This window comes from Solea solea, chromosome 7 (genome assembly GCF_958295425.1).
Source record: "Solea solea chromosome 7, fSolSol10.1, whole genome shotgun sequence".
NCBI classification, from domain to species: domain Eukaryota; kingdom Metazoa; phylum Chordata; class Actinopteri; order Pleuronectiformes; family Soleidae; genus Solea; species Solea solea.
In genome coordinates, this window is record NC_081140.1 from 18,558,743 (window position 1) to 18,579,680 (window position 20,938).

Here is a 20,938-nt window from a genome sequence, read left to right on the forward strand (position 1 = left end):
AGGACTGACCCATAATTGTGTCGTAAAACTGTCCTGCGTGATGCTTGTGATCCCCATGAGGAATTTCCTGCTAACTTTTTAATGCAATGGAATGCACATCTTAACAATTCAGCTGAGTCTGATACTACACACACATCTATTCGTCAATGTAAACATATGGTACATGTGAACCTAAACTCCATCCCATCCTGAGGAAGCTTCTGCTCCTCAAATGCAATGACGTGCAGGGTAACATAGAAGACATAGAAACTGTTATTTACGCCTTCATGTCCTCTCTGGTAGATCTCAGTCACTGTCAAACTCCAACTCTCTCCCAATTACGAATGGTCCAGGATGCAGCTCTAAGATTTTTCAGATTGTTACAGCTGTTCACCAATTAAAAGCATAATTCACATCAAAATCCTACCATTTCTATATGGTCTTGATATGTTTATGTGTCCCCTGCAGATCTCTTTAGCTCCTTCTGATTAAGTCATGTTGCAGTTTTATGTGTTATTTCTATTTTATCTTATCTTTAGTCTTAATTTGTCTTAACTCCTGTTGGTTTGATAAGCTGCACAAACAAAAACTAGAAGTTCTTTTTTGTGTGTGATGACTAAAACTCTTCCTGTTTACATTCAGACATTATTTAAACTAAGAGAATTAAATCATAATTTCCGGTATAAACACTGACTTTGTTTGGACCACTTGTCCTCATGGAGACCGAAACCTGGTCCTAATGAGGCAAAACTTCGTTACTGAGGTACTGGTTAAGTTTAGAGCTAAGATGTGTATTGGTTAAACCATGGTTATGGTTAAAGTTAGGAATAACGCTTTGTTTTAGTCTGTCCAAGTGAATAATGTGAATAGTGAATAGTTACGCAAACCTGTGTGTTGTGTGTGTGTGTGTGCGCGCGCGCGCATGTGGGCGTGGTCGCAGTGACCTCACCTGTCTCAGGTTATTTTATCTGCGACAACAAAAAGACACTGAACGCGGAAGTGGCACATTTTAGTTGCGAGGCGGAAACTGTTCAACGCGGATTTAACCAGGGATAAAAATAAAAATAAACCTTGAATTGTTCGAGTTTAGTCCATACTCGGCTTTAGAACACACTATTTCTTCAGCTCCAGCTCAGGGGAAGATGAAGCCTCTCCGGCTCCCTCTCGGTCTGTTGTTCTGTGTCCTGGTCCGGTTCGGCCTGGCTCAAGAGTGTGACTGGGACATTCACAAGAGCGAGTTACTGGCCTCGGACTCGGCACGCCGCCTGGGTGACCCCATAGAGGTGTCGAATCCGGAGGAATGCCAGGAGCAGTGCTGCGAAAAGGCGGATTGTGACGCGGCACTGGTCGGTTACCCGGCGGACGCACCACACCTGCTGTGTGAGCTGCTGAGCTGCTCGGGCCAGGACCAGGACCACTGCGCCCTCACGGACAGCTCTCAGTTCCAGTTCTACCGCAAAACGGCCGCGGGCAGCGAGCCGCTGCTGACCAAAGCGGAACCAAAGACCAACGACACCAACAACAGTAAGAGGCTGCTTAGTGATTATTGATCAATCACGTGTCACTTCACGTTTGAGTAATATCTGGTAAAACACATCAGGGACCCATCGAGGCTGATCATGTGGTTCTTTGACTCAATCTCATTCTTTGAAAAGATCAAATAATATACACACACAGAGCGAGAGAGGGAGAGGATTGAGTACTGCAGCAGCAAACTTTCCTGTTCATCCACCTGCCTCAATCATTTTAAATTAATATTTATTTTATTTCTATTTCTATTCTTATTGCTTAACATTACTGTGAATGCGTTAGAATGAGCAAATAGTCTATTTTTCATCTGTAGTTCCATCCCAAAATCATCCGTCTGCAATCAGTTAATTTATTAAGTCACTATATGCTAATTCCTTTGATGTGACTAACTGTTTTAAAAGTTTTCCAATGGCTATTTTGGTAAGGACATGTATCGATCTATAGATTAACTTTCTGGATTTTAGAATGTTTTTAGTTTGAGCTAAAAGGCATAAATCTTACTAGATTGAACTAAAATCTGAAAATCACAAAGTCTACATGAGGGTTGCAACTAAGGGGTTATTTTCGAGATTATTTTGGTAATTGTCCATTGGTGTTTCTAAAACCTTTGCTATGATAAAGTTCTCATTTGTCTTGTGTTTGTCCACAAACCAAAAAAAATTTAAAGAAGCTGAAAAAAATTATTTTTTTAACCCACTTAATCCGATAAATTGATTATTACATTACATGTCATTATCAAAATAGTTGAGTATTCATTTAATGATCGAATAATCAAGTAATTGTTTCAGATGGTTAAATAAACTGATACATAAAAATCAAAGAGTGAGAATACAATCTTGTGTCAACAGTTAAATAATCAAGGGGGCAGGTCCTCTTTTGTTAATATGATGCATACTAACCACTAGAGAAAGCACTCGGAGAGCATATACATCTGTCAAAGCCACTGCGGTTCTCAGTGTAAATACAGTGTTCTTTCCCCCCTCATCCTAAATTCAGAACTATATCCAGACCATCACCAAAATCTGTTAATGTCTTCTTTGGGCCATAATCTGCATCCCCAAAACATTTTGTCCAAATCCTTTTGTTTATCTTGGAGGTGGGGGTGGGGGGGTGTAATTCTGCTCACAGACAGACTTTCAGTCATCTGGTCTAACAGGTTCTGGTGCTTGAATTGGATTGTGTGGATTGAGTCACAGAACGGGTGAGGTGGGTAAAAACCCTCAGCGTCTTCTTGTGACTGCATGCTGGTGTGTACTCTTCGTGTCACTGTTATGAGGAAGTACATTTGTTATTGAGTCACCTTTTATTTATTTCTTCACACAGCGGTGGATTATTTCACGCGTTGTTCCAGAGCATACCTCAAAAGAAATGAAAGAAACAAAATCAAACTAGATCACATTAATTTGTTCTGGGTTTTTTTTTTAAAGAAATAAGCAGCTAGTCTTTTTCAATAGAACCTGCCAGTGGTGCTAAATCATGGTCTCAAGAAAGTATTAATGACTTTTAAATTAATCTATATTAGAGATTATTAGAGACTGAATGTTTGCTGTCACACTGTTAGGTGTAAACACACAGAAATATCTACAAACATTTTGAAATACATGAAAATCTTTTAATTTATTTTTTTTAAAGATTGACTACTGTCAATCCTATTGATTTAAAGAATACAGTATACCTATTTTCTTAACAATGGCAGTTTGGGTGCAATTGTTTTAATAAATTCATTACACGTATTTCATACGTGTATTAAATAAATGCATGTATCCTACTGCCATGGTTCTTAAACTGTGGTACGTGTACTACTCTGGTAGCTCACATACCAAAATGCGGTTCTACTGTATAAACCAGGGTATGTGATTGGAGTGGAGCTGAGGAATTTTGAATGGAGAAAATTAACCAAATAACAAAAAACTCCATCTTAATCTAATTTCTCTATACCAATGTGTGAAGTATATGTGAGGAAGAGGAGGCTGATGAGAGAGTGAATTATCCTTTTGGGTATAAATCAGCCTCCTGTGAAAAGTCCGTAGCTGACTTTGCTTGGGCTTTTTACACCACTGTTTTTGAATGTTGGTGATAATGATGCTACTTCAAGAGCTCAGTATTTTCTTGGTACTTGGTATAAAAAGTTTGAGAACCACTGTCCTACTGTAACCTCAGTCTTAATAAACACACCAGTACATGGCACTCCCCTAATTTGCAAAGAAAATGAGTCCCTAGTAGTTCAACACGTAAAACTGCGACAGTTATTGAGGACATGCAACAGCTCATGTTACCACATCAGCTTCAGGAGATAAATGTGCGGAAATGCATGTGTCACATGTCTCAAGCCACCATGCAGCACATAAAATGCTCACCTACATGTTTTGCATTTTGTTTTCACTGACACTGACACAAATTTAAATCTTCCCACTCTGGTCTAAAGTGTTCTGCATCCGCTTTCACACTGGCTCTGTTCAGTCTCTGGCCCTGAATGAGGACCCTGATGTGGCTCAGTGGTCGACCGAGTCATTTGATTAATTATACATTTGATAGAATTATCAGAATTAAATAATGTGGTGATGGTGTTGATGTTTTCAAAGGTACAGTGTGTAGAATTCTGCTACATTTACTGGTGAAGTTGCATGTTGCCGCTCAATATCCCTCACCTTGCCCTGTGTGTGTTGGAGAACCTATGTCACCTTCATACTCAAGATGTTTAGTTTGTCCACTGTGGACTATTGTAAAAACATGGTAGTCCAAAATGACAGCTTCTGTGTGGCTGAACCAGCTCCTGATATAAATATAAAAGGTTTATTCTGGAGTTGTTCAAAACAACAACAATTCATACAATCAAGTGATTTATAATTATTTTATCTGCCAAATGAAAATTATTTCATCAACATTTGACACTGTGACCCTGTCACTTTCCAGCATTTCTACTCTCCCAGCTCACCAGAACCACTCAGAAAAGGCATATCCAGAATTCCAACCAGACCACGGTGATTCAAACTATCCAACCTAAAAATACGTTTCCTATTTTTTTTTAAGCCTTGAAGCCTATAAGTCATTTAAACTGTAATCAAAAGCATATCGAGGGGGTTTTTGTTACAAAAACAACAAGAAGATTCAGCCTGAACCATGTTTTTTTTTCTTTTGAGGTTGTTAATGTTACTTGTTAATGTTGTTGTTATGAATTAATTGTTATTTGTTTGTGGACCTGTCTGTGAATTTATCAGACTTACAATCAAGTCAAATGTCCAACATTTGTCAGTAAACACACCTGCCTGTGTAAAATTATGGCTACAGAGTGTCGGGTTAGACCGGTTTCTCTGGTTTGTTTGAACCTGAGACATAAGCACATTTGTCCTCGGTCATGGAAACTTGATATTTTCTTAAAGACAAATGGCTTGTTCAAACATTATACCACTGAAGGACACAGGTGACCCGAATAATGTAGTGAATAGGATAAAAGTGTTGGTTCTTGTATGTGTAGCTTTGGGATGGGATGGGAATCGGTATCTGACAGATAAAAAAATGTAGAATCGGATACAATACAATCAAAAAAAATCCTATATATTGCATGCTTCATTATGCACAGACTGTAAAAATGTTAATAAAAATCAGCAAAACCATTTTAGCTGAGTCATGTTTGGGCTGTTTATTTCTTCCTTTTGAGAGAACAATATTTGTTGGACACAATTGGAGAATTAAGTCTTTGCAATGACTCAAATGTGTTGTTAACAGCTTCAAAAGTTCATAAATGGTCTAAAATGATATATGATATCTGACTAATATCGGTGTGTGTGCGTCTTTCACACATGGTAATGTGTGTTTAACAATCATCACAGATGGGAATCAAACCTGCCACAGGTCCAGAATCACTTCTGATCACTGTGATTATTTCTCCATCTCCTCTCAGTTAATTGTCGACTGCCATCGAAGGTGGGTTCGTGCCGTGCTGCTTTCCCGAGGTTTTACTATGATGTGACCAACCAGACCTGCCGCAGGTTCACCTACGGTGGATGTGGGGCCAACGCCAACAACTTCGAAACTCAGGAGGAGTGTGAGGTCACGTGCAGCGGTGTCACAGGTGACTAACATCACGATGTAACACAAAGACACAGCGGTGAATTCAGCGGTTATTTACAATAGCTCTGTGTATTTTTGTTTAGGGTCAGTTCTCCCTGACGATTCGACTCCTGCTCCCTCTCTTGAGTATGCATACAAAAACCCTCGAAGGGCGGTACCCTTCAATCAAGGTAAATTTGGTTAGACTGATCAATAACTATAAGGATCAATACACTGAGTGAGGCCACAGGATCAATGAGTCTGTTCTCTTCCTGGTTCAGGTCCAGTGGAGACTGAAGCTCCTTCTCAACCCAAGGCGACAGGTAACATTATACATGGACACGCCCATGTGTTTGTTGATAAAACTAAAATTAGTCATTGTTAATGAAACACAATTATTTTTATTTTTTATTTTTTAATAATAATATAATAATAATAAGTAATAATAAGTTTTTGAGAAAGACAAGAACATTTGAGATTTATCATCTGTGTATGAACGTCACGGCTGGAGGTCGAAAGACCACATGGATGAATCTTTGTGCCTCTGTACACTTTGTGTTTTTGAGTCTGTGTGTCTGTATGTCTTTTTGTCTATTTTTACTGCTTATTTGAATCTTTGAAGCTTTGTTTTTCTGTGTTTTGAATATTTTGTGTCGCATTCTCCTTAACTGAGTCTTGGCATTTATTATTTTCTACTGCAGAAATGTCTGCTGAGGAATATGCTGGTGAGTTTGGTCTCATGTTTTTCATAAGTGCTTCATCATCATGACATCATCTGTTGATTGGTGGTGGTGTTGTTTGAGTAGCTGCGTCAAAATGCACACTCTTGAATCAAATAACAAACATGTCTGTGTGTCTTCTCTTCGTCCAATCAGAGAAGTGTGGGGCGGAGCCTGAGGTGGGTTTCTGCAGAGCGGCGTTTCAGCGCTGGTACTATAACAGGAAGTCAGGTGAATGCAAATCTTTCATCTATGGAGGCTGCAAAGGAAATAAGAACAACTACGTCACAGAGAAGAGCTGCAAGGACACCTGTGCAGGTGAGACATGCGCACACCAGATGCAAGTCCTGGTGAAATCCACTTCTTTGTCTGCTTCTGAGTGGTTTAGTAGATCCACACACATTTCCACAAAAGGCACATCACAGCAGTTGTAATTTTAACCAGACACAGACAGACAGTCCACAACAGACAAATGAAGGGGAACAAGGGGTATTGTTGTTTTTATTCACAACATGAAAGTTTGCTTTATTTTTGGTGTATGCACACTGTAAAAGTCACACACACTCACCTGTACAGAGTCATGAGTCATTGCAATTGTTGATTTTCTCTCCTCAGTGTCCGTCCTTCCATCATCCAAGAAATCACCAGATGATGAAGTATCTACAAAATACAGAGGTAGAAGTGTTTGCAATCAAACACATCTAACCCATAAAACTACTTATGCTCACTAATGTCTGAATAAATTAATGTTTACAAACAATCTGTCCTCTCTCTGTGTCTGTTTGTCTCGTCTTGTCAGATGAGTGTATGGTGTCTCCTGATGCCGGACCATGTCGTGCTTCTTTCCTCAATTTCTACTATGACCACCAAACTGGCTCATGTCAGTCATTCTTGTATGGCGGTTGCCGTGGAAATGCAAATCGTTATCTCAGCCCGGAAGAGTGTATGGATCACTGCAGCGATGATGGTAAAGAAGAGACATCTGTCCTGATATGCTATCTGTCCTGACGCAACATGTAACATCTGTTCTGACATCATCATGGCCCAGTTTTTTTTTCTCTTCCAGGTACTTTCTATCATCAAGCTCGTAAACGCTGGACTGCAGGTCAGTTTTCTGTAAACACTGGAACACCTGTTTATCACTGTTAACACAAGCAAACACAGGGTAGCTGGTATGATTTCCATCTTCTCCCTCCAGCCTCCTTCCTCTTCGTCACACTGGCAGTCATCTCCGCTCTTCTGCTGGTCACGCTATTCCTCATCACTATGAGGCGTCGCCGCCTGTCTCGCCGCTTGTCCACCAGGTACAGTTCACCAGTACAGCAGCTGCCTCGCAACCGACACCTGCTCGTGTAAAAACATGAAACAAGTATTTGTTGATTACCACTAATAATCTAATCGGTAACATTACGTTTCAGTGATAAGGAGGAGCTGCTTCCTAGCGAGCAGTCATCTGTGGAGTCTCTCACCCTCCCACCAAGTCCCAAACCCCAGGAGGCCTGAGCGTCCACTGCTGCCCACACCGCAGCACAACTTAACTACACAACTGTCGGGCTTCCTGTCCCTTTTTAAAAGTCTTCACATGGTTTCACACACACCTGGGCTTTGCTGTTACAAACCTTGAGATGAACAATCGTCAAGGATATATCACAGTTAAGTCCAACTTTGATGTTTTATTGATCTGATTATTTTTGCAAATTATTATTTTACTGTAGAGAAAACTGTAACCTGTGTTTCCCATAATGCACCTGGGCACTGATGACCAAATGTATCTTATTTTGTCGATTCTTGAAGGAAATCGTCTCATTGTCATTTTATTTTGTCTGTTCTCTTCTTTTCAAAGTTTTATTAAAAGTGGAATCATCCAGGGTTTTTTAACTGATGAAGCAATGAATGTAACTCGGATGTGAAGGAGAAACAAATTCACTTTTTCCTAAGAAAATAGTTTTCTACCACAAATCAAAACATTTTGTATTTATTTAATAAAACATTTTGTTTTTATTTAATAAAAACATTTTGTTTTTATTAATGTTTTTAGAAACATTTTGATTAAATGTTCAGTAGAAAAATTTTAGCGAAATGGTTGTTTTTGTGATCAGCATTAAGCAAATCGCAGAGTGATTGATGAACATTTGGGGAGACTGTGTTGATTTGAGCTGTGATTCGTACATGAATTCTTGCCTGTAATCATACTATAGTACAAATAAATCTCTTGACCCTGAGCTGCATGACTCGACCTGTTGCTGTGACCTCAACAGTTAACGGCTTATGATATCACTTCCTGTGTGAGCCATGGCTGCCGCAACCAAAATATGTTTATATGTAACTCGGTGAAGAATTAAATTAATTAATACCTAAATAACATTGTATGTATTTAAGCTTATTCAAATAAAGCAGAAGTTGCTGGCTGCTGCAAAAAATAAATGCCTTTTTTTAAAGGCATTTTATGAAACCCTAAAATCAGTGGATGCATGGAGATGTTAAGTAATGAAATGTGAATTGGCTGTAATTTGAACAAATCATTATTTTACAAGGAATGAGTTAACCATGGTAATGTGGTACCAAAGAGGTTTAGACATGACCATTGCATTCTGAATATAACAAATATTTGAATTGAAGTAATAGATATTACTGAGAAAAAAATTTGCTCAAAAGAGGCATTTAAAGCTACTGTTGATCTGCCCTCAGGAGGATTTTTTAATTATCTCTTTACAGAGAAATTACCTGACATATAGCCTGGTTGGTTGGTGACAAGTTTTGTGTTGGACATTAAGAGATGTGTCATGTTTACTGAAGGGAGAAACAATCTATCATTTATATTATCAAACAAAGTTTACTACAGTGTGCTGGAAAGAAGCACAGAATTTCCTTAAAGAAGGAGAATAACAAGAGGAGTTTCTTATTTACAAGAAAAAATGGACAGACTCCAAACTAAAATTTTATTTTACAGGTTCAAGACCAATATGCAAGTATAAGTGGGCCCCAATTAATTACTTAATTATTATTATTAATTTAACAATTAATTTAGTAGTAATTCATTATCTTTGTTTCTTACTTGGAATTTAAAATGCATACACACACCTGCCTTTGTTCTGTCAATACATTTCCACAACAGAGAATATTCAGTGTAAATGTATAATATACTGAATATAATAATATCCACCCATGCATCTCAGCTGACATAGGGCGATAGGCAAGGTACACCCTGGACAGTGTATATAATAATATAACATATAATAACAATAAATGAAACACAAAAGTAGTAAATAACAAAAAATGGTTTTAAAAGTGCTTTGTTTTATTTGATTGGTCATATTTTTTCAAGCGGGCAATGGACAATGATCTGAGCAGAGAGTATGTGCTGTGTTTATTGGTCAATTAAAAGCGTTCATCATGACCTCATACAAATCCAGTTGGTGTCCAGACCGAGCTGATTAACATCAAAGAGCAACAATGCGGAACTAAAGCCAGTGCCTCCTATTTAGTCCCGGACGGATTTTCGCCAAACCCCTTTCGGAAGTGAGTCGTAAGAGCCAAGATGGCGCAGGGTTGGATCGAGTTAGCGGAAGAAGCTGCTGTCGATTAACGAAACAAGTGGACACGTTACACATCGACAGCAGCAGCGACATTAACGGCGACGCTCAGGCGAAACGAGCCGTATCGCTGAATCTGGTAAGGGGCGTCAGTTATACTCTTACCTCCTGTAAAGCTCCACAACTAGCTGCTCCGTTAGCTTGCTAACATGTCGAGTCACGGGCGGTTGTACACCGTAAAACGGTCTGGTAGCAGTTAATCGGAGCTGCGACACGGAGGAGCCAACGTGATAAGTCACGTGTGACCGATCAGTTCCCGAAATCACCGCTTTGTTTTTAGCTTTTTATTTTACCCGATGTGTGTCGGTGTCCCTCCCTCAGTGTGTGCTATTAAGCTAAACGCAGTTATCACTGCTGCTGTTTTCGTTTATCTCGTGTTTATCAACGTCACCATGGTGTTGATTTATAATCAGTCGTTTACAGGTTATTAACACGCTTCAGAGTCAGTCAGATCGGTGACTGTGTTTTAAACCCTCTAATTCATAATACGTTACCGCGTTTGTGTGTACGAGTGGAGCGTACCCGTGAGAATGCATTCAGGGAACCCCGCCATTTTCATCAATTCCACAAACATACCACATGCATGCACTGCACCCTCCAAAAGCCAAAAGCCTCCTTGTAGCTACTATAAATTAGGCAGTCATCAACTGGTTAAGTCTGGAAATGCACATACATTTTTCAATTATAATACATGTTTTCCTCTGAGACAATCGTTTTGATGATATATTATCGTCACAGTTACTCCTGCAATACAATAATCGACGTGCCAGGACAAATATTAGTATTTTAAGTGACAAATCAAGATTCTCTTAAGTAAACAGTTCCTGGTAGTTTCCCTACTGCTCAAATGAAAGAGGGAAACGAGAGGGAGTACAGCGTGCTAATGGTGGGGAAAGCTACGTTAGGTGATGCCCCATCCACGGTCAATACATAGAATGTTTGCACTTTGTTCTGTAGGTTGTTTAACTTTCACAAACATTTAGTTTTCTTCAGTTAGACAGTTATTATTGTGTATTGCATCTTCTATATTACAGTTTATTGATCGTGATCTTTTGGCATCGTAGACCACATAGCGCACATCGTATTGTGAGATACCTTGTGAATGAATATAAGCTACTGTATATTTTCTAACTCTACTCAATATAAAGTTTCACCTGCTTTTGTTTTTGTGTGCTTCATATGAAGTGCAACAATCAATCCATTACATTTGGAACTGTCTGTGCTGCAGTTGGCACACAGTGATCGGAACACATCAATCCAACCATCCCAGTGTTAAATTGTTGTGGTAAAGAAGACAGTCCCTGTAAAATACAATGTGTGTGTGTCAGGTGGTGATGGCGGAGCGGCTGGTGGAATGTGCGTGGAAGAGACACGTGTCGGAACAGCTGAAACACAGAGACCGAGTGCAGAGACATGCCTTTGAGGAAATTGTCCACCACTGTGAGTTTGCACTAACACGTATACCGTCAGGTTCAGGTATTTTATTATGTCACATGTACTATCTTCTATGGTCACATGCTTACACTGTTGCATAGCATTATGTTACTGTTATGTTACATCCTGTCCTGTGAGGGAACATGACATGCAGAATCAGCACAGATTAATGCCATGACTCGGCACACACAGACCTGCTGACTCGGCACATACACTAACTACTGAGTCATGTTTCAGATCATAGACTACTTGAGAAGTCTGACCTCCAGACTGTCCTGACAGAGCGATACCAGAGCGACAAATATGATGTCCAGAGGGGACATGAGACCAGGTGAGACACTGTTGAGTTTACAGGGCAACCTCATTTCCTTTTACCCTAAAGGCTTCAAAAACATGTTTGGAAGTGATGCAGAAAATGACCGACTTTGTAACATACAGTGCAGAGTGATCCTGAATTTTTCTCCACTCCATCTGTGTCTGCTAGTTCTGGGGCGGACGCAAGTCGCAACGATGCTTTGCAGCAGGAGATGGCTCAGATGAGAATCAAACATCAGGAGGAACTAACGGAGCTACATAAGAAGCGGGGAGAGGTTAGTACAGCTGATTAATTTCTTACCTCACCAATGTGTAAATTCACCAACCATTGCTGCACTGAGCTTCCATGATGTGCTGTTGCATGGCCAATAGTTCCCTGGTATGAGGAAATTGCTATGTAGATGATGGCAAATACACATTTTACATTGAAGCATTTATCAGACACTTTTATCCAAAGCGACTTACAAGAGAGTAGAGTTCTCAACGGGCCTGAAAATTACAACCAGACCCAGCCCGCGGGTCTTTCAGCCCGCACCCGACCCAGACTGACACCAGTATGAATTGTCCACCCAGACCTGGCCCGCAATACATTTTCCCATTGATTGAAGCGCCCCACAACAAACATTTAATTTACAACCTACAAAGAAACGTGTTTTTTGAGCGGGGGAAAAAAAGGAAGCCCGGGGCCCGACCCGACCCGCCTCATTTGCCGATTTTTTTTTTTTCGGCCCGAACCCGCGGGTCCAGTCGGGTTTGTTGGGCCGACCCGTTGAGAACTCTACAAGAGAGGAATAAGCTACATAGAAGAAGTCTTGGAACACATTACAGCACAGGAAGTGATGTCCTCCACACCTATATTCTGAGTAAAAGACTGTCGGCTTAAACATGCGTTATAAAGAGGTGCTTTAAATATGTCACGTGATTAAACCGTTATCAGTTCCACTGTTGAAACAAACATTCACAGCAACTTCTTTCTCCTGCCCAATAAAAGTCCCACTTTAATTGGGGATGGGAATTGGTTTCAGTCCGATAGACTAATGGCAAAAGCATTTTAGCGGGTTCATGTTTGGGGTGTTTTGTGTTTGGAGAACAATATTTGTTACACAGTTGGAGAATTATGTCTTTGAAATGACACAGCACAAATGTCTTATTAGCGTCATAATTCATAAATGTTCGAAAAAGACAAATATCGGTAGATACTTTAATCCTCATTGATGGTAATGTAGATTATGTTAAGTAAAAAAAATGTAAGCTTTAAATTTCCTTTGGCTTGTGATGGCACTTACGGTAATACATAATGTGTGTTAGACATGAGGCAATATGAAAAATGGTTGTAATGATGATCCTGATCAAAATAATTGTGATTCACAATACTATTGCAATAGTTGTAGACATATACTTATTTAGTTTGAACACAGTAAAGGTGCAGTAAAACGTAACCTGTTCTTTCTGTTTGTTTGTGTGTGTGTCGCAGCTTGCTCAGAGTGTGATTGAACTGAACAACCAGATTCAACAGAAGGACAAAGAGATCCAGAGCAATGAAGCCAAGTCAGTATGACACTGTGTGTGTCTGAGTGAGGGAGAGCTGCTTTAATTGGGCTTGTTTTCTTCCTTTTTGTTTTGATTGTTTTAGTGATTTCTTCAAAAAGACAATGGTTATTGAAGAAGTCATGATGTCTCTGGAAAAAATATTCAAATTTAAAAAAACTTAAGGTTTTATGATCACAGCTCTCTGTACTTCATTTCATACTAGACGGATGGAAAAAGTAATCTCTAAAAAGGCTCCACCCACATTGACACGTTAATTTACATCTGTCGTCTCTATAGTTGTTGGTATTGATATTGATAAGCAGAACTGGTATCAGTGTTGATAGAAATCCAAATTATAGCATTCCTACCTGTGATTGGTCTGACCCTTTTGTCACTCTGAACTGCTCTGTGGTTGGTCAGATCCTCCCATGACCTTCAGAAGATCTCCCTCACTCTGATCACTCATTTACTGTACATTGTGATGGTTTATGGAAGTATTTGACTTGATAATGTGAAGAATATTGTGACTATTAAAGCTTTAAAAGTCAAAAAAAAAATCACCCCCCTCCAGGTTAAGTGAGTATCAGCAGCAGATCGATAACCTTGAGGGCGACTGTCGGGAACTCAGGAACTACCTGCAGGTATGAAGGCACTTCAAGGCACACCAATTGCACACACAACATTTTTGGAAAAGGTGATGGTGATGATGATTATAAAGGTCAGTGATGAACAGTAAAAGGTCTGATTACCCACAATCCCCTCCTGCTGCCCTCTGGCTCCCAGCAGCACCTGCTCTCTCTTCCATCATTGCTCTAGTGAGGCAGTGGTGGTATCAGGAGCTGCTGACATGCAGGAAGTGACATCACAGTGTGAGTCTGTACAGAGATCCTATAGGCTCAGAGTGATTGACATCCAACAGAACCAATCACCAAGGAGTGTCAGGCAGAGGAGGAGGAGGGAGATGATCTCAAGTTTTCAACCTGAGACCATTTTCATAATCATCGTCGTCATCCTCCTCATCACGTTCTCTACTGAGCTGCTTACTTCCGGTGTCCCTGCAGGACCTGGAGCGAGCCAATCAGACACTAAAGGACGAGTATGACGCCCTGCAGATCACTTTTGCCGCCCTGGAGGGCAAACTGAGGAAGACGACAGAGGACAACCAGGAATTGGTCTCACGCTGGATGGCCGAGAAGGCTCAGGAAGCCAACCGGCTAAACGCCGAGAACGAGAAGGAAGGCAGGTAGGCTGTGCACCTGGAGGAGGCAGGGCATGATGGACACGCCTCCTCTGACACTTGCAGGCCACTGTGTTTCAGACGCAGACAGGCTAAACTACAGAAGGAGCTGGCAGATGCTGCCAAGGAGCCGCTGCCCATTGAGCCGTGAGTATCTGCACCTAAATGCCACTTTGTACACATAAACACACCATCTAATAACATGACACTGAGATGTGTTCAGGTACATAATGATGTGTTCATGGCATCACCTCCAGATGTTTTCAGTGTTCTGGTGCATTCATTGTGGTACATTAAGCATGTTAGATGTAGTTTTGTTAACAAAACTGGACAATAAACATGGGCAGCTGTCCTCTCCTGCTGAAGATGATGTCACTTGCAGATGCCATCACCACTGAACCCGAGAAGTGTCTCACTTCAGGTATGGTTGAGTCGCAAACAAGTCTATACTGACCCGCTTTGTCTGCTCAGGGACGACGACATTGAGGTCCTGGACCCAGGGAAGGGAGGAGAGACATCACCCAACAGACCACTTAGCAGGACACCCAGGTGAGACACGCCTCCACCACCTGTCCTGTTTCAGCTGCTGAGTCATCGGGAGAGTCATCATAGACGAGTGATTCTTGTGTATTTGTCTTTCTGTATGATTTCTCTGGTGTCTTTAATGACTAGCCAGCTGATGTGTTTCATCTTTTGATTGGTTTGTAGTAAGAAAATATCTCAGCCACCCCCTGGTGGTCTCCTAGACTCCATCTCCAACATCTTTGGGTACGTAGCTAAGATGTCATTTGGCCTAGGGTTTAGGGTTAAGTCTGTCCTGGTCTCTGGTTGTTCTGGACCATCTATGATGACCAGTCTGTCCCCGTCTTACAGATTCTGGCCATTTTGTTCTCGTTACTTTTGGTGGTTGATTGACAGCGCTTTCTCTCTCAGCAGACGTCGATCAACAAACTCATTCGGTACTTCACCCGAAAACACGGAGACGCCGTCGGGAGTGTGCGCAGATGTTCGAGTCCCATCCACTGCTCTGCACGTCTTTGTAAGTCACGATGTCCACAGAGGAACACGTCACATGTCTTCGTCACTACAGATGTTCTAATCGCATCTCGTGTCCTCATGTCATGACTTACCTAATTTATTTGGTAATGCTAACATTCATTGACCTCTGAGGTCAAAGGTCAGTGATGAAATGTAAAAGGTCTGATTACCCACAATCCCCTCCTACTGCCATCTGGCTCCCAGCAGCCCCTGCTCTCTCTTCCATCATTGCTATAGTGGGCAGTAGGTGGTCCCAGGAGCTGCTGACACACGGGATGTAACGTCACAGTGTGAGTCTGTACAGAGATCAGATAGACTCAGAGTGATGACTGACATCCAACAGAACCAATCAGCAAGGAGCGTCAGGCTGAGGAGGAGGAGGGAACTGATCTCAAGTTTTCAAGCTGAGACCACTTGAAAGAGTCCTAAAGTCTGTATTTGGAGTCTACTTTACTGTGACATTGTGTGTATGTGTGTGTGTTTTCAGGAAGCACATGAAGGCGAGGTGAACGCAGTCAGGTTCAGCCCTGGCTCTCGTCTCCTGGCAACAGGAGGGATGGACCGCAGGGTGAAGCTGTGGGAGGTTGTTTCAGGTAAGGGCACCGTGGAAACACTGATGTATGTAACTAACAGAATGTAAATATCAAAATCACAGGTTGTAAAAGTCCCGATTGAGACACAGGAGGGGGGGAAGCAAACGGGACACTTGTGTTTGGTGTGTGATACAGTTGGCAGACAAACGCTGAAGGTCTCATTGTGTTATTAGCACACGTGTTGTCTGCAATAAATGTGACGCTGTCAGACGCTGGTATTAATATTTGTCTTAAGTAATTCAATCATGCCCCGATTCAATAACAACAGTAAGTGATCAGAACATGCCTATTTCTCACGGTGTTCTCTCCCCTCTCAGGTCGTTGTGAGTGTAAAGGAGCTTTAACTGGCAGTAACGCGGGAATCACCAGCATCGAGTTTGATAGTGCTGTAAGTCTGCGTCCTCATTTTGTTTCTTTCTTTATTAATGTGTGTTATTGTTTTCGGTGTTTTGACTCCTGCTCTAACATGCTGTCGTGTCTTCAGGGTTCGTACCTGCTTGCCGCCTCAAATGATTTTGCTAGTCGCATCTGGACAGTGGACGACTACAGACTGAGGGTGAGTTTGACTTCCTGAAATCAATGGCAGTCTCCAGATTTTGACACAGTGAAACCTTTATGGTTCACACACACACACACACACACACACACATAGTTATAACTATATAAGAAATTAAATCATAGGGCTGAAAACGACTGCAGAGACGGGAACAGCCCGTCTTTGCTCTGTTGGTCAATGATGTCATGTAAAAGGTCTGATTTCAGCTCCTCCCCCCCCTCAGCCGCCATCTTGGCTCCCAGCAGCCTCTGTTCTCTCTACTCCCATCCTGCTCTAGTGAGGCAGCGGTGGTCCCAGGAGTTGCTGACACACAGGATGTGACATCACAGTTCGTGTCTGTACCAAGATCTTATAGGCTCAGAGTGATGACTGACATCCAACAGAACCAATCAGCAAGGAGTGTCAGGCTGAGGGGGCGGGGTCTGAGACATGATCTCACTGTGTTACTGAGGCCACAATTGGTGACAATTGACCGTCGTATGTACATGAGAGCAGAAGACTGACACATCGCATCAGGAGAGTTGGGTAGAATTCAGTAAAGAGCCTGTTTAAGTAAAATAAGGTAACCAAAGACCATTGAAGATTCCGCGGCTGATTTATACACATTGGAGACGAGGCAAATCCATGTCATATCAATAGTAAAATAAAGAACCTGTTTAAGGAGAATTATAGTTGCAAAGAAACAGTAACGTAAAGAGCCAATTAAAGTAAACTAATTCTAAAAGATTGAACTAAAGGCAGCTGAACAGCAGCTGCTAATGGATCTTTTGTGCATCTCTCTCTTCCAGCACACCCTGACGGGTCACAGTGGGAAGGTTCTTTCAGCTCGTTTCCTATTGGACAACGCGCGCATTGTTTCTGGAAGCTACGACCGAACTCTTAAACTGTGGGACCTGCGCAGCAAAGTTTGTACGTGCTTGGTCTGTTGTGTTGTTCACTTTGTTTGTTCTGAGAGGAAATGACATCACTGCTGTGGTCACCTGTGCAGGTATGAAAACGGTGTTTGCTGGCTCCAGCTGTAACGATATTGTGTGTACAGAGCAGTGTGTGATGAGTGGACACTTTGACAAGAAGGTTCGATTCTGGGACATCAGGTGAGATGTAAACAAATAGATAAATTAAAACGTGATCTTTTTCTTATTTGTTGTTTTTATATATTTGTTTGTTGTTGCCTCCCAGAGCAGAGAGCATCGTCAGGGACCTGGAGCTTCAGGGCAGAGTCACATCTCTGGATCTGAACCACGACAGAACTGAGCTGCTCACCTGCTCCAGAGATGATGTCATCAATATCATTGACCTGCGCACCAATGCCATCAGACAAACCCTCAGGTCTGTGTGTGTCTGTTTGTGTGTTGAGAGGGCTGTACTTTAGAGTCTGTTTAATAGAGCCAGGCTTTCCTTGTGAGCTGGCTCAATAAAAACCAAACCCCCCCAGCTGCCCATTTTAGTCAGGATGCATATATTATTAATGGAGATTGGACCCTGGTCAGAACTAATTTATATCTGCAGTGCAAGTTGCCATGGTGATCTTGCTAGATCCAACTTAAAAAAAATAGATAAAAACAGACTTGACATCTCTAACACACTAATCTTGCTTTATAGTCCAGCCCACAGGTGTACTTCATACACATACATGTGTGTCTGTGTGTGTATCAGGTGTTTTCTCCAACAGTGTTTTTTTGTGTGTTTTCAGAGCTCAGGGCTTTAAGTGTGGAGCTGATTGGACCAGAGTCACCTTCAGGTGAGTTCTCCACATCGTTTTATTCAATTGACCTCTGACTTGTGGTCGGGTGACCTGCTGACAAGTCTCTGTCCCGTGTTTCAGTCCAGACGGCAGTTACGTGGCAGGAGGATCAGCTGATGGCGCGCTGTATGTGTGGAACGTCCTGACGGGGAAGGTGGACCGGACTCTGGACCGGAACCACAAGTAAGGGACAAACTGACCAGGTCACATGATGTAGATGCAAGTTTGTGTGCCGGGAAGCTGGTCACATCAAATCGGTTTTATTTGTATCGCTCTAAATCATAGCGATTACATCTTGGCCCAAGTAAGGTCAAGATGCAAGAATTACAATGTTATTGAGAGAAAGAGAAACGTAACAGTTCCCACAGTAAACAAACATGGGAAGAAATCTCCAGCAGAACCAGGCTTGGAGTGGGACTGGTTGATGCTAGTAGTGATGATACCAGTGATCAACTTGCAGAGAAACAGACTAAATACAGATCAGGTACTTCACTGGGTTCTCAGGCCCCTGCACTGGAGAAGGATGATTTTTTTGAATGGTTGTGCTTGAAGTGCACATGAACTGCAAACTCATCTGTGAAATGACATCAAAGCTCATAATGTAGTGTTTTGCTGCATTGTAGATGCGAGTACAGTGCTGTTAGCCTCACGTTCCCTTGCATTTGCTCTATTATACAGACTCATGTGCACACAATCCATGATTCATTCCAAATAAGTTTTGTGACTCTTGAAGCCAGAACTGGTATCTTCCTTAGGAAGATGCCAGAAGACTGTCACAACCTGTGCTTATTCAGATTTGTTTTGCCATTATAATAAAACATAGGATGTTAGATTATGTGTCTATTATTAGACTGTGTCTCTCCAGCCAACATGAAATTCTTCTACATTAGTGGATCAGATCTAATCTTCACGTCCTCTCTTCTGCAGCTCGGCCATCAACGCAGTGTCGTGGTCGCCATCAGGAGCCTTTGTGGCGAGTGTGGAGAAAGGCAGCAAGGCCATTCTGTGGTCTGACATGTGATTGGCTGAAATATGTTCAATCAAATGAGACAGAGACTCTAATGCTACCACATGCTGATGACGTTTACCTGTTACCTGTTTTTAACTGAAGTGTCCTAATGTCGTCATGGAGACAAGACTGGTTAATAAAATGTCCAAGAACAGACGGTTTATGTGCGTGTATGTCGCCATGAAACGTCCTGGACATGTCTGAGATAACAAAGACACATAACTGAAGAGCAGTTGCCACATGTCCTGTGGTGACACTTTTGCACATGGGACGTCACAGGTAAAACCTGGATCAGTTTGTCTTCTGTCACTGTGCAGGCACTGTTGTTGTTTGTGTCAAATATCTGGGCAGTTTCAAAAAGCCAAATTAAAGCGATGGTTTTAAGGTACTGACAGGACTGTGTCTCTTTGTAAACTGCCTGCTCTGCTACATTTAAGTTCACAGAATATCAGTATTTTACATTGTGGCACACCAGCGTTGTTGGTCCACTGCTGCCACCACCCATCAGTAAGTTGAAATATGTTAGTTAATGACATCAGGTTTACCTCAGTGGCACAAATAAGGCAGCAGTAGATCTATGTTCCCATGATGTAAAATTGCTGGCTTTCTCAACGGACTTTTGTGCAGGGGAGTGGGTGGTTTTGCAAAGTGACACAAACTTAAGTTTGCTGTCAGAAAAGGGGAAAGATGATGCAATGAACATATTCTTAAGAGGTCATAGATTTAATGCTTCAGTGCAGTATCTCTATTGCCCCCCTGTGGACTTCTGGATAATTACCAAAACACAGCAGCATCAAGGCATACCTCTTCAATCCCCCAACTCTCCTATGATATGCCAATGTTTCCTTGTGCAAGACACTAAACCCTAAATTGATCCTGACTGGTGTGCTGGCAGCATGTTTATGGGTAATAGATGTGTGAAAGAAAAGATTCTACACACGATGCACTGTGTAAGTAAATAGCCAAAGCTGTCAGTCATCAATACTAGAAAAGTGCTTAATCAATAGTGACTGTTTACAGTTGACCAGAAAAGGTTTACTGTAGTTTTTTTTTTAGTTTTTTTTTTTATTTTCCCCCACTGACTGTATAAAGACACCAGGAAGACTGACTTGGCCTGGTCTGGAGCAGGTTAGCTCCAGAGAATTCAGCTCTATTATGAAACGGTATAGGATTAAATAAACCATGATTATTGGAAAGTCCCAGCCTCATAAGTTAACCAGTCTCCTGGTGAGGCAGCTGCACCCTCTCATTACAGACCTTTATTTACAAAGAATAAACAAATGTGTTTATGCTGCAGTAGTGTAGTGAGATTTCCAAAGCTGCACACTGCTGAGTCAGCCTTAGCTCAGCTCAGAGACTCTTAGTGCTGATCACCTGTGATTAGTTGTGGACACATCCTTAAACTTCCTGTTTACAGACAATGTGAACCAACAAGGACACAACTAAACAAACATCACATGGTTTTCATCACCTACTTGGCCTCTGATGCAAACATCTGAGGAAAGTTCAGCCAATAAAATGGCTGCTGTAAGACTGTATCTTCCTGAGGACCAGAAAGACATATAAACCACGGGGAGTGAGGACATTTTGGCAAAGTGCTGACATTTGGGG

The 20,938-nt window shown here is 41.6% G+C and overlaps 2 protein-coding genes and 3 non-coding genes across 8 annotated transcripts; all 5 read left to right on the plus strand.

Annotated features, from left to right (window-relative positions):
• The first annotated feature begins 959 nt into the window (after positions 1–959).
• Positions 960–8,500, plus strand: spint2 (serine peptidase inhibitor, Kunitz type, 2). Its single transcript, XM_058633091.1, has 11 exons — positions 960–1,503; positions 5,411–5,581; positions 5,664–5,750; positions 5,841–5,882; positions 6,261–6,284; positions 6,435–6,596; positions 6,894–6,953; positions 7,078–7,245; positions 7,345–7,383; positions 7,477–7,582; positions 7,697–8,500. Exons 1-11 carry the CDS (start codon positions 1,122–1,124, stop codon positions 7,779–7,781), a joined length of 1,326 nt encoding a protein of 441 aa, XP_058489074.1. The 5' UTR covers positions 960–1,121; the 3' UTR covers positions 7,782–8,500.
• Positions 8,501–9,782: 1,282 nt separating this feature from the next.
• Positions 9,783–19,715, plus strand: atg16l1 (ATG16 autophagy related 16-like 1 (S. cerevisiae)). 4 transcript variants are annotated; one of them, XM_058633068.1, is made up of 20 exons: positions 9,783–9,950; positions 11,200–11,311; positions 11,543–11,636; positions 11,790–11,895; positions 13,095–13,168; positions 13,722–13,791; positions 14,212–14,393; positions 14,469–14,534; positions 14,859–14,936; positions 15,096–15,155; positions 15,321–15,426; positions 15,913–16,018; positions 16,336–16,406; positions 16,503–16,574; positions 17,363–17,483; positions 17,563–17,668; positions 17,754–17,903; positions 18,268–18,315; positions 18,400–18,501; positions 19,246–19,715. In XM_058633068.1, exons 2-20 carry the CDS (start codon positions 11,206–11,208, stop codon positions 19,337–19,339), a joined length of 1,812 nt encoding a protein of 603 aa, XP_058489051.1. In that variant the 5' UTR covers positions 9,783–9,950; positions 11,200–11,205; the 3' UTR covers positions 19,340–19,715. The 4 variants fall into 4 exon arrangements, with proteins under 4 accessions (XP_058489051.1, XP_058489052.1, XP_058489053.1 ...); XM_058633069.1 differs by having other exon boundaries at positions 15,324–15,426; XM_058633070.1 differs by lacking the exon at positions 15,096–15,155.
• Positions 13,868–14,138, plus strand: LOC131463273 (small Cajal body-specific RNA 6). The gene has a single exon (XR_009240990.1). It is a non-coding gene; the product is annotated as a small Cajal body-specific RNA 6 (non-coding RNA).
• Positions 15,564–15,837, plus strand: LOC131463274 (small Cajal body-specific RNA 6). Its single transcript, XR_009240991.1, has one exon. It is a non-coding gene; the product is annotated as a small Cajal body-specific RNA 6 (non-coding RNA).
• On the plus strand, positions 16,747–17,028 carry LOC131463275 (small Cajal body-specific RNA 6). The gene has a single exon (XR_009240992.1). It is a non-coding gene; the product is annotated as a small Cajal body-specific RNA 6 (non-coding RNA).
• Positions 19,716–20,938: the final 1,223 nt, after the last annotated feature.

Excerpts from the sequence above, each read along its gene's own strand:
- spint2 (XM_058633091.1), top strand. The coding sequence starts at position 1,122 with ATGAAGCCTCTCCGGCTCCCTCTCGGTCTGTTGTTCTGTGTCCTGGTC. Across the intron at positions 5,883-6,260 it reads TTCTCAACCCAAGGCGACAG|AAATGTCTGCTGAGGAATAT; the intron begins GTAACATTATAC and ends TTTCTACTGCAG. Across the intron at positions 7,246-7,344 it reads GGATCACTGCAGCGATGATG|GTACTTTCTATCATCAAGCT; the intron begins GTAAAGAAGAGA and ends TTTCTCTTCCAG.
- atg16l1 (XM_058633068.1), top strand. The coding sequence starts at position 11,206 with ATGGCGGAGCGGCTGGTGGAATGTGCGTGGAAGAGACACGTGTCGGAA. Across the intron at positions 15,156-15,320 it reads TCCATCTCCAACATCTTTGG|CAGACGTCGATCAACAAACT; the intron begins GTACGTAGCTAA and ends TTTCTCTCTCAG. Across the intron at positions 15,427-15,912 it reads CCACTGCTCTGCACGTCTTT|GAAGCACATGAAGGCGAGGT; the intron begins GTAAGTCACGAT and ends GTGTGTTTTCAG.